This window comes from Apteryx mantelli, chromosome 2, assembly GCF_036417845.1.
Source record: "Apteryx mantelli isolate bAptMan1 chromosome 2, bAptMan1.hap1, whole genome shotgun sequence".
Classification (NCBI taxonomy): Eukaryota; Metazoa; Chordata; class Aves; order Apterygiformes; family Apterygidae; genus Apteryx; species Apteryx mantelli.
The window spans coordinates 14,409,030-14,421,868 of record NC_089979.1 but is presented as its reverse complement, the minus strand read 5'-3'; the positions used below and the strand labels follow the sequence as shown (position 1 = coordinate 14,421,868).

At 39.5% G+C, this 12,839-nt stretch overlaps 1 protein-coding gene across 5 annotated transcripts in view; it reads left to right on the top strand.

The window, feature by feature from the left end:
* COL14A1 (collagen type XIV alpha 1 chain) overlaps positions 1–12,839 on the top strand; it is a 137,712-nt gene that overhangs the window by 9,465 nt on the left and 115,408 nt on the right. For all 5 annotated transcript variants that reach the window (XM_067290214.1, XM_067290210.1, XM_067290208.1 and 2 more), the window contains exons 4-5: positions 4,603–4,746; positions 8,083–8,169. In XM_067290214.1, the coding sequence (XP_067146315.1) occupies positions 4,603–4,746; positions 8,083–8,169 (231 nt within the window). The remainder of the gene's footprint in view (positions 1–4,602; positions 4,747–8,082; positions 8,170–12,839) is intronic.

Below are 12,839 nucleotides of genomic sequence, written 5' to 3'. Positions count from 1 at the left end.
CTTTAAAAAAAAAAAAAGACTTAAATTGAACAAAAACTTGAACTTTAAAATGGAAAACAAAGTGGTTATATTGGGCAAATAGAGGTAAGAAGGGTTATACACAGCTTCTGCCTGCCTGCTGTGTCCTCCAAAACGGGTCGTTGCTTCTGTACTTTGATCCAGTTAACTTGGTTACTTTAGGTGGTAACTAAGTCCAACCAGTCCCTGCTGGTCTCTAGGAAATTCTTTCTGTCACCTCTGAAGCCTGGCTGTCTTTTTCCTACTCACGGTAGCATTTGATACAGTTGTGTAAAAAGCAACCATTAAATTCAAAAGCATCAGCACCCTGTCAGTAGCTGTGTAACCATCCAAAAGTAGGCACTCACTTGATACTCACCACTTTGTAATGTGTGACGGAGTTGATTTTTTTCATTTTCGGCCACGTACATGCGCTGTTGAATAGAGGGGGTCAAATATCTCTTTTTCCTCTGATGATAGCCATCTGGAGAGAGGAATGCTACTATTTTAGGTTTAAGCAGCACAAAGCAGGACATGGACATGCAAGTAGAAGCCAGAGTGGTATACTGAATGGATCTATGCAGTGATAAGCCTTCACCTTTTCATCACCTTCCTTCTTATGGAATGTGTGTCAGGTCATCACCATAATCTCATTCCTGTGTCATCTGTAGGCCTCCTTCAAAATTTTTACATCTTGTTGGCAGTAGTAACTCAGTTCTTTTTGCAGGTCAAAATGTTTTCCTGGTTAGCTGTGTACCATGTGACAAGCTGCTTTTTCTCCACAAGCATCATGCTGTCCACTCCATTATATTCAGGTTGTGGAAGAGAGCCTATATAATTTTGATTTTCAGCGGTGCTGAAAAAATGTGGGAAGTAAGCTTTGCAGCCCTTGAATCCCAATGCTTGGGGAAGGCTGCTTAGTTTCATGGGTAAAAAATTTAAAGAGTCCGTGAAATGTGTACTCAGGCTGCAGAGTCAAAAGCCATATGAAAACATATGGGTATGACATTAGCAAACATGACAGCTCCCTGCCATAAAATAGCAGCCAAATCAAAATGGCAGCCCTTGTGTATTTAGTGGGAGGTGACTTCCTCTTTTGATATACTTCCAAGTAAACCAGAAGGGGCGGAGGCTTTCCTTGCCAGCCAGTCACAAGGCTGTCAGAAAACATGTAATGGATGATGTTGTGTTGTGTTTGGATAATTAAATGTATGAGCTATTGCAAATACGGCACTGACTTAGTTTCTATATATCTTCAATGTATTGTCTTATTAGGCATTTTGCACTTATTGGTAATCTCTCTGAGAGATACCTGTTGTGCCATGTATGTGGAATGGGCATAAGCATCTCAGGGACATCTCTTAAGAGATTATGGTGATTATCCTGATGAAACTTTCCATGTGGTAGTACTTCGCCCTGGTTAGTAGATCTGTCACTGGCATTAGTTGGTAGATCTGATGTTACCAGTGAAAGCAAACTCATTTTTATTGTCTTCCAAAAGTTCTTCAGACTAACCTAAATAGGACTTAGACTTTGTTGTGCTAAGAGAGGTAGCAGACAATATAAAGCCAGTTGACAACTCCTAGTTTGTTCACCCTGAAAACTGATTTTTTTTTTCATTTGGTTTTGGTGTCTGAAGATTTTTTTTTCCAATTGCACTCCTTTGTGTTATAAAACATTGCCTCCATGTTTTATCAGTTTCAGTTCATTTTTAGTGTTTCAGGTGATAGACCAAAAGCTCTTAGGTTTGTACTTTTTTGTGTTATGATCCCTTTACCTGTTGAATTAATTGTCTTTCATTTAAAGGACTGATCAGCTTTTTCTTGAAGCTTAAAACATTAAAAAGCCTGTAATTCTGTCATTGAGTGAGTTCTCTGACTCCTGACTTTCTTGCTTAAACAATACCGTATGTTGCTTCTCCTTCTTAACCTGCTCTGTCAGTGCAGTTCCTGGATTCTGTCTTTCCCTCATCCAAGTAGTTGATCACCTGTTTGATATTGTGATTTGCTCAAGCTAGGAGGAAAAGCTGTCAACACTATCAGAACTTCCTTTGTAACTAAAATGGTTACGAAGACCTGTTATCACAGCAAGAAATGTGGGGTGTAGGCTGGAGAACAGAGTAAACATAACCATGCTTCTATTCAGAGTGTTAAGCCCTCTTCTCTTTGGCATATCTTGGAAATTCCCTTAGATCACCAGAGGACTTCTCCAGTGTTTTTCTCTTGCTACCCTCAACCTTCTTGTCTCCTTAGAAACGTGCAAAACAGAAGGCAGTGAAACGCCTGTGCTTCTGTCTACTTAACATGTACTTTTATTCATTTATTTTTTAATAAGCCTCTCATGTTCAGACAGCATGTTCTCTAACGGCACCTCATAATACTGCTCTTGGATGATGGGACAGTGTGCACTCTCAGCAAGTTTGATACCAAACTGAGAGGAGCAGTTGATATGCTAGAAGGCAGGGCCACTATTCAGAGGGACCTGGACAGGCTGGAGAAGTGTGCTGACAGGAGCCTTATGGAGTTCAGCAAACACTAATGCAAATTCCTGCAGATGGACCAGAATAACACCCTACCCCAGTGCAGGCTGGAGAAGGTTTGCAGAAAAGAACCTGGGGGTCCTGGTGGGCTAGTTGAACAGTGTGCCTTTGCAGCAAAGAAGGACAATAACACCAGGCCGTGTGAGCAAAAATGTAGCCAGCTGTTTGAGGGTGATTCTTCCGCTGTGTTTGGCAGGTGTGAGACTGCAAGTCCTTGAAGCAGTGCCCTATTTTGGGTTCCCCGCTTCAAGAAATTGACATAGGAGAGTAGTCCTGTAGAGGGCTACCAAAATAGAGGGTTGGAGCACATGGCTTATGAAGAGAACTGAATTTACTCAGTTTTAAGAAGAGAAGGCTCAGGGGAGCTTTTTCTGCTGTCTACAACTACCTAATGGGATGATGTAGAGAAGATGGAGGCAGACTGCTCTCAGAGGTGCACAGGGATGGTGCAACAGATGATGGACTCAAGTTGGAAAATGGGAAATTCCAGTCAGGTATTAGGATTTTTTTTTTACCATGAGGGTGGTAAAATATTAGAACAGGCTACCCAGAGAGGCTGTGGAATCTCCATCCTTGGAAATACTCAAAACTCTTCTGGACAAGGCCTTCTGTTCAACTTCTTCATCAATGACCTGGATGAAGGAACAGAGTGCACCCTCAGCAAGTTTGCTGATGATACAAAACTGTGAGGAGTGGCTGATACACCAGAAGGCTGTGCTGCCGTTCGGAGAGACCTGGACAGGCTGGAGAGATGGGCAGAGGGGGATCCCATGAAGTTCAACAAAGGCAAGTGCAGAGTCCTGCAGCTAGGGAGGAATAACCCCATGCATCAGGACAGGTTGGGGGTTGACCTGCTGGAAAGCAGCTCTGCCGAGAAGAACCTGGGAGTCCTGGTTGACCGAGTTGACCATGAGGCAGCAATGTGCCCTTGTGGCCAAGAAGGCCAATGGTATCCTGGGGTGCATCAGGAAGAGTGTTGCCAGCAGATCGAGGGAAGTGATCCTCCCCCTCTACTCAGCCCTGGTGAGGCCACATCTGGAGTACTGCGTCCAGTTCTGGGCTCCCCAGTACAAGAGGGATGTGGCACTACTGGAGAGAGTCCAGCGAAGGGCTACGAAGATGATTAGGGGACTGGAGCATCTCTCTTATGAGGAAAGGCTGAGAGAGCTGGGCCTGTTTAGCTTGGAGAAGAGAAGGCTGAGAGGGGATCTTATCAATGTATACAAATATCTGAAGGGAGGGTGTCAAGAGGATGGGACCAGACTCTTTTCAGTGGTGCCCAGTGACAGGACGCGAGACAACGGGCACAAACTGAAACACAGGAAATTCCATCTGAACATGAGGAAGGGTGAGAGAGCACTGGAACAGGTTGCCCAGAGAGGTCGTGGAATCTCCATATTTGGATAAATTCAAAAGCCATCTGGATAGGGTCCTGAGCAATGTGCTCTAGGTGACCCTGCTTGAACAGGGGAGTTGGACTAGATGATCTCCAGAGGTCCCTTCCAACCACAACCACTCTGTGATTCTGAGTATGATTCTGTGATTGAGCAACCTGCTCTAACTGGATCTGCTTTGAGCAGAAGGGTGGACTGGAGATCTCCAGAGGTTCCTTCCAACGTATATGGTTCTATGTTTCTATGATTATTCTTTAGTCTGTGATTCTTTCTGTCTTAAGCAGCCCTTCCATGCTTTGTGGGTTGGCTGGTTGGTTTGTTTTGACCTTTTCTTAAGCTGCTTCCTCTTATTGCCAAATGTTTCTTTCTTCCTAAGAAAATAGTTATGTTAGGCACCTTGGCTATTCCATGAGGCCCAGGTATATAGGTAAGGCTGATCAATCACAGAGAATATTTGTATCCTCGTAAAGTCTTTGGTCAGGCTGCCTGACTTCTTGCTTTTCTGGGATGCTCTGACTCTGGCCTGGCTGTCTGGATCATTCTGGAAGTGGGTAATCAGTTACACTTGGTTCATTGTAGAGCTTGAGGTAGCTTTAAGTCATTAGATTTACCTTATTATAAGGAAAGCAAACACAAAGTTATGTTGTTTTTTTTTTGTCTTTCCCATTACAGGTGGAAAAACCAATCAGTTAATTCTTCAAAATACTGCAACCAAAGCAATTATTCAAGGACTTATTCCAGATCAAAACTATGCCCTTCAGATCATTGCATTCAGTGAAGACAAGGAGAGCAAGCCAGCCCAAGGCCAGTTCAGAAGTATGTATCTTTTATATCTGACATACGGAATTTCTTTATCAGCTATTTTATGTGATTTATGAAATTGTAGCAAACTCAGATGTAGAGAGGGACCATGGAAAAACACTTTTTGCTGTGGAGGGAGGCTGATCAGAGCCACAGATTTTACCTTGCACAGTACAGCTGGAGGCCTGACTTACTGCAATTGCTGTTACACAAGAGATTTTTATCCTGAGGTGCTTTGGGCTATTGCCATTTCCATTGTTTCAGGATCCCTATCTTCCTCATTCCTTTATGAAATTAGTTGATGTCTCATGGAAGAGAATCTCCAGTAAGCAGAAACAAGAAGGGAAGAGCTATATTATGATATTTTAAAAATTTCCTCCCCTCTGTCCAACTCTTTTTGTTAAAAGGTTCTTGGAGCTATGCCAACTGTCAACCAGTTTCTAGTTCAGTGATACTATCAAAGGCTAAGTTCTTACTGGTCTTCAGCTGTCAAATATGTTTGCAAATTATATTCAAGACTCTTTTATCTGACCTGCACATAACCTTAATGTCTGTATTAATGCCTATATGTAGCAAAAACATAGTGTTCTTACAACTATTTCACAGGCAGAATGCTGATTTGTCCTGATTTACCTCTTAAACAGCTCTGGATCAGTTAAACAGGATCAGTACAGATTTGGTCAATGAAGACAAAAATGCGACAATCTGGGAGTACAGTTGAAAGCGTTCTGAATTCCTTCAACACTGTGAATATTTTAATAACTATTTATGGAGGATACTACTCTCTTGCTGTCATTGCTAAACCACCTTTCTCTCAGAATCAGCACATGATAAAATGTGCTGACTATTTGATGTGGTATGTGTCAAAGTCCTAGTTTTTCACCACTGCAACTGTGTGTTTACTACTTTAAGTACCACTCTGCATAGGAAACCCACAAAACCACAGATTACTTTAGCTTTAAGAGCAGCCTACAGAACAGTTACACCAAATTCTGTAATATTAGGTGTATTTGTTTTTTAAACTAGTTCTATTCCTTAGGAAAAGCAGAGTTGGCAGCTTGATTTAAGAATGTGGGGGTTATGTTCTATTTAATTATGTTCTTTCTTTGCTGCCAATGAAAACATGTAACACTTAATGAGACTGGAGTTCCATTTGACAGTATAATGCCTTACGTGAGTAAAACCAGATACAGCATGTATGCAAAGATTTCTTTTTTCTTATCTGGTATTTTTATGTTTTTTCCCCCTTTTCTGACAAAGTAGTCACTAATTCTTAAGATGATAAAAAGTCAAACAAATCCAAAGCTTTGAGAATATCCTGGGTTCTAGTGCATTGAAAATGTGTTTTTAATGCTGCTGAATTGTAATTGATGTACAAAGAAAGTCCTTCTCAAACCTACAATAAAATTGTGTTGTTAAGAGACTATTGCTCTTACATAGTCAGATATACTTTCTTATTCTAATACTGCTTGTAAGTTATCTTACATAGTATGCAATTTGCAATTAACAAAGGTCACTGGAGAATTTTGTCCTTTTAAAATGCAGCCATAAAACATGCAGTAGATAAGTTAATCGTTTGTGCAAATAGGTGAATAAAACTGTTGTTCCTGTCTCTTCTTCCAATGTGGCTAGAATTTTGACAGTTAGAAATGGTTTTCCCAAATCCCCAAAATCTCTGTACGGATGTGACCGACTTGTCTCCTATGAGCATTTTCACAGACGTTTGTACTGTTTCTCCTTTGGAGACTCACCCTGGTGTTTTGGTATCTTCAACAGCACTAAAGTTAGAGGAAGTCAGCAGCAGCTCCTTAGTGGTGCTTGCTCTCAGCCTTTCCTCAAAGGAATGCTCTCAGTTGGCTGAGCAATGACATCCTTTCTTCCTAGTATTATTCTGGCAATTCAACCTCTTTTACTTTATTTGGAGACTTGTTAAGGTAAAGATTAAACCCAGACTTTTGAATAAGATCTGGTGTCTTCAAGGCTTTATTGTAACCCAGCTAATAACCAAGGTCTGCACTGATAGAAGTTGACTCCTCAGCAAGCTTGTGGACCTGAATTTACTTGTGAATGTTTCACAACCATTGTTTAAGGGGACAGGTGATATACAGGTACACATGATATATTAGTCTGGGGAGAGGAGTCAAAATTTCAGTTACTTTTCATTAGTATTCATACATCTGTACTTGGATTGCAAAGGCCCGAAGTTCTGCAGAGGCTTATCTTCCTGAAGGTTACACCACGATGTTTGACAATGGTCTTGTGGTTATATTTTGGATTGGGACTTGGAAGAACTCTGTTTCTGGGCTCTGTTTCAGATATTCCATATACAGTTGGGTAAACCAGTGAAATCCATTCTGCTTTGGTTCCACTTTTGTAAATTAGAATACCTGTATTGTCTATTTTATATCATACGTCGCAAGAGATGGACAGTCTTCCTTCACCCTCTCCCAGTGTTTTGTAAGGGGCTTAGCACAGTGAGTCTGATCTTGGCTAAGACTCAATGACTGCTTTGATGAATGTTGGTAATAATCCAGCTCTACATAAACTAAAGATTTTAATTGGAGTAGAATTTTATTTCCTGTGAGAGATCTTCTCTGTTTAGTTTTTAAGCTGTTCCTGGTCATTGTAGACAGCTGAGGTGTTGACACCAATTAACTTTCTAAGGAAACTCTGAAAGTTTTTTTTTAGAAAAATATGTGACTTCAGCAATGATTTTGCCAGAATCTTTCAGATTATGAAGGATTATGGCTACTAATATAATATTAGGAATTGCTAATCAGGCTGGGTTCTGCTTGTCTGTAACATCAGCTCTGGAACAAAATAAGGGAGCCATCCCACCCACTGCTGGGACAGGAAACTGTTGAATTCTGAGCTCAGGAGCAGCTCTGTTATGGGAGTATTTGGTGCCCTGAACACAGATTTGGGCATGGGATCTAAGCTGAATCTTTAAAGAGGATAATATAACAGCTGGCTTATGTGCTTTTGTGCAGGATGACTTGGAGTGGAACCCTGGAATGCTGGATTTTCCCCAGCTAGCTTTGCCAGCTTTCTGGGCTGTATTTCCAATGCTGGCTCTTGTCAGCGTGGGCTTAGATACTGATGTCATTGCATTTGGCCTCTCCTGTGTGAGGAGAGTCACTTTTGAGAACTTTAATGATGATAAGTTGTGGGCAGATTCATGAAAAGAATAAACCCAAATGAAGGGAGGGAAAACCTGGTAACAGTCACTTGTTACCTAAGTGTGTTGCCAGATATTGCAGGAAATGTCTCCTCTGTCTGAAAGAGGAAAATAATATGCATCTGACTGTGCTTTTTCTAGTTTGATTGATTTTTTTCCCCTTACTTTTCTAGTTAAAGATATAGAAAGAAGAAAAGAAACAAGTAAATCCAAGGTGAAGGATCCGGAAAAAACAAATGCGAGTAAACCAGCTCCAGAAGGTCAGATCATAACACATATGATTTGTGTGATACTCTGATAATAATCAGCTTCTTTATTTAACCTGGCCATTATATAGATTTTCTTTAAATCTGTATTTTAAATCTGATTCCAAGGTTATTACAATTTTTAGCAGTTAAACAGAAAGGCAAATCAAAATTTTCAGGAATATTGGAGAGTTGCTACAAAAGAGGGATTGCTTTAGTTCCGTGTTCTGCTTTATCACTTTAGACAGTAGGCATTAAATACCACAATGGAGAACATAAAAGCAGTCTTTGAACCTGCATAAAAAATCATTTGCCTGGATGTTCCCACCTGATACACTTTGAATAGTGAAAGAATGTAGTGTATTCATATGTAATAATAATGTCATATCATATTGACTACAAGTCAGACATCCAGTATTAAGTGACACCTAAATCAAATTAGTATTATTGTGTAATTCTGCACATAATAACTTGATATCTTGATACTAATGTGGGCCGTATATATGAAAACATTTGAACGTATTTGGAGGGAAGAAAGTCCATTTTATCCATCTGCAAGGAGTCAGACTTCTGGTGATATGTCACATGGCTTGTCATGAGAAGCACATCTAGTATAGGCAGTAAAATCCATTTTACACTTAATATATAACTCTGTTTCCCCTTATTCAAAAATTCAAGTACCATCTTCTTTATGAAGTAACTCTGACAGTAATTATTCCTTTCAGTAGTTATTTATGATTTACAGAACAAGCAGAGACAGGAGTAGCTTGATATGACCTTAAATAGTCTCCCTGTGAATAAGTTGGACAGTTTCAAGGCTCATGTTTTGCCAGTCCCTTTTAGCTCTGTATCGCAGTAATGCAATACCGAGAAGTATCAAAGACCTCATCCAGAGTTCCATGAAGCCCATGCAAATGTTTCTGTCTTCAGTGTTTTTTTTGTCTTACCATAAGTATTTGTGTCTTGTAATTATTAACAATATGCAAGTTTGTTTCCATACAGCATTGTTCAAGCCAAAGCACCCTTAAATTCATCACATTATGTATTTTGGGGAAAATGTTAGATAGTTTGTACTACACTTGAAGAAGCAAGTTATACCTATTAAGATAGGATGGGGTAATGGATAGGTGATCTCTCTTTCGTCCTCTTTCTAGAAGAAGACCAAGTTGGAAGAAATGAGAGCGCTGAAGAAGGAAAATGTGAATTTTTTTCTTAATGAGGGACAAGTGATAAAAGTTCAAGGAGGGAAAACTGGGCCCGTAATAGGAAAGTGTTGATTAAATGCAGACAGAGGAAAGTGTCTGCCAGATTGAGGGAGAGGATTTATGCTTTCTTCACAGAGTAGGGGCAAAAATGCAGTTGGCAAGGGGAAACCGGATCTGCAGTCTCTTCCTTTTTAGGATTCTTGTTTACTTGGAAAATCTATAACTCACCCCCCCCCCCCAACTTTTCAGTTGTCTGAACCTCATTGGTTGTAGAAAGATATTGGAATTCTTATGTATTGGAGCAAAGTACATTTTCATCTAGTACTTGTGAAAAGATGTTGTCTTACATTTTCTATAGCATCTTATACTAAAAAATTGGTGTATATCTGAAAGAAAGGCAAAACGTACAAATTTCTCAACCAGCAAAACTGACCAAAAAGAAAAAAAAAACTTTGCTAATTTTTATGAAATCTGGCTTTTGTTTAGCCTTAATTTCAATCCAGCTATATTTTAATATAATGAACATTTTCCTGCTGTCTAGCTATTTCATATTTTCTCCCTTTGCACAGTATAATGACTATTGAAAGTGATAGAGATTCCAGCTGAATGACTTCACTGCGAGTAGGGTGGGAGTCCAAGCACAAAAGTTATGTAGAAATAACAGCATCAGCAAAAAATGCATAGCTGGGACAGAAGTGAATTAAGAATTGATACAGAAAGAATAAATATCTCAAAACTTCCCTAGCATAATATCTAAAGACCTTTCCCCCTCAAGTTGAAATTGGATCAAAAGAAATTCAGGAAGAGTCTGTGAAAGAAATGGATTAAAGAATTAAAAGCAAAATTTTATGATAAAACCATGAAGAATAATTTGATCCTCTGCAGATGTTTGACAGGAAATGATTTGAGTACGACCAAATGAATTCAGGCCAGCAATTAATTGGTTTCATAACAAGTTAGTATATGGCTAAATTTGGTGGGTTTAACAGCAACCCTGATATTCTGTGGCTGCATTATATCCTTGATCTAGTTAATGAGACTTTAGGAGTTAAAAGCACAAAATAAAACATTAGTTAGTACAGTATACTTTTTGAAAACAAGGGCGATCTTTATACGCAAAACAAATTTAAAACAACCATTTTCTGTATTGGTATTGCCAGGAAGTGGTTATGATTTCTGCTTTTGGTCTTGACTGAAAGAATAGCAAAAGCCTGTTTCACCATTTCTGCAAGTATTGGAGCCAATTTTTGAGGAAAGGAGATGGCTTCTGTGGACATCTGTCCCACCTCTTACTTAAGGATGTTTATATAAGAAAAAACTATAGAGTCTTTGCAAGCCTTATAAAGGCAGAGGTCATTGGTCATTCTGCATATGGAGAATTGTTTGGCAAAGTTCTTCAATGTGAATATTAAAGCAGGTTTTGCATTTAGTAGCCCAAATAATCCGAATTCAGTGGTTTGGGACAAAACTATTAAAACGCAATAATGCACTTGTCAAAGTATTTGAAAAAGGGTGTGGACTCTAAATATTGCAAGGTCTTGTTTGTGCATTATGCTAACTGCTATGATCTGGTCTATGTGTATCCTGCTGATGTTGCTGAAAGGCAAAAAAGCTATATAATCATTGGAATTTGGTATTCATAAATACTTAGCTAATATACTTCTTAAGGATCACATAATAGAAAACAGGAGAACACCCAACAATTTCAGTGGGACAAAGATTTCACCATAAGCCTTCTATTCACAGAAGCTGGTTCTTCAGTAAGAAGCATAAGACAGATACCTACATTAATGATTCCAGATGGTTTCTAAGCTTCTTACTCTTCTTTTTCTCCATGATTTGGAGGATTAGTTCTGCAGTGCTGTCCTCTATTTTATTACCTAGTATTTGAGGCTCCAGGTAGTGCTGGGGAGGTGTGGTTGTCTCCTCCTAAGACCCCAAATCTACCTTTTTCTTCTGTCTCTAAATTACCTGATGTTTGGATTTACCTCTGTCCTTATGTGACTCTGTCAATGGCTTGAGTGGCTTGCTGGTAGTTCCCCCAGCAGCTTCAGTAACCTAGATTAAAATTTTCCATCTATTGTGTCCTGCCAATTCAAGCAGTTTTAAAATCCTGCACCAAATACTATGCTCTTATCTCAACAAACCTCCAGTAATATCATTGTACCAAATTAATTCAGCTTTAAAGTCTAGCACTTATCCATCAAATGTTCACTTTATATTTGATTTCTAGAAACCTTGTCTAGTTCTCCTGCACAGACACTTTCAAGTCTTGAATCTTCTTTCTGTAGTTTTCAGAACCTGTCAGATTTGAGCTTAGTGATTTGTCACTGTCACACACTCATATTAATAATGTCAGGAGCCTTTTCTCTTTCTCTCTATTCAGATAAAGTTCACAGACTCAGCTTCTTTCAGCACGCTCTGATATTCAACTACTTGTACCCTGGCACTTCTCCAACTCCCTCATGTACAAAGCTCCTTTCTGTACAGTGAAAGGGGTTAATACATTCTGTGCCTTCTCAGATGTTTTACAGTTTTTCAAAGAGCTTCTACAAGTGATTCTCTGATCAGATCCCTTTGGGGAGGGGAGAATTCACAGCATTTTAACTATATCCCGTGGCAAATTCTCTTCAGACTATTTCTGTGTGTGTCTTAATTCTAGCTACCCATCTCAATGAAAAAAAACAAAACCCTGAGGGCCAATTTTATTTTCTTGCTTGCAGACATTATTTTGGGGGTTTTCTAGTTGAGAGGCATTCTATTAATGTCCTAATAGAGCAAAATGCTTACACAAGTTCTTAAATCTGTTCTGTTCAGAAAATTCCTATGCCCGTCTGAAGTCTGGATGACTTAGGACAGCATAGAGCATCTATAGACCAGATTGCTCTACAGAATGAAGTTTTTGCAAGATAAAAGTCTTCTACAGATTGTAAGCTATTAAAACAATGAGAAATAAGCTCCTATAGAATGATCTAAAGTGATTTACATATGATGCAATGTAACAGTTACTTTCTCATCATAAAATGCAAGTAATATATTCATACAGTAAATATGACTTGTTAGGGAGGTCAGTGATCTTCATCATATGTTGCAGTATATGCTGGTTGGTTTGACCTGACCATCTAAAATTGTCATTCATCCCTGGCACAAGTCCGTTAGGGACAGGTGCTTTTTTTACCGATTCCTATAAAAATCTACCAAAGTGTGGCTTAGTTAGAAATCCTGGGAGAACTGCAGCTCCCACACTTGGTGAAAACTGGCTAAAACATAGGCATTTTAAATTCCATAGATGCTTCCTGCTGATGGAGTCTTCTCTAGCACGTGCTGGAAACCAAACTGACAGAAACTCACCCAAGCTGCCTGGGCCAGAGTGGGGCCAATTGCCCTGAGAGAAAGAATATTGCCCCTCAGTTCCCTGCTCAGAGAGGATGCAGGGGGAAGCTGTAGGATAAATGAACTGAGAATAAAAGCTAGATATGA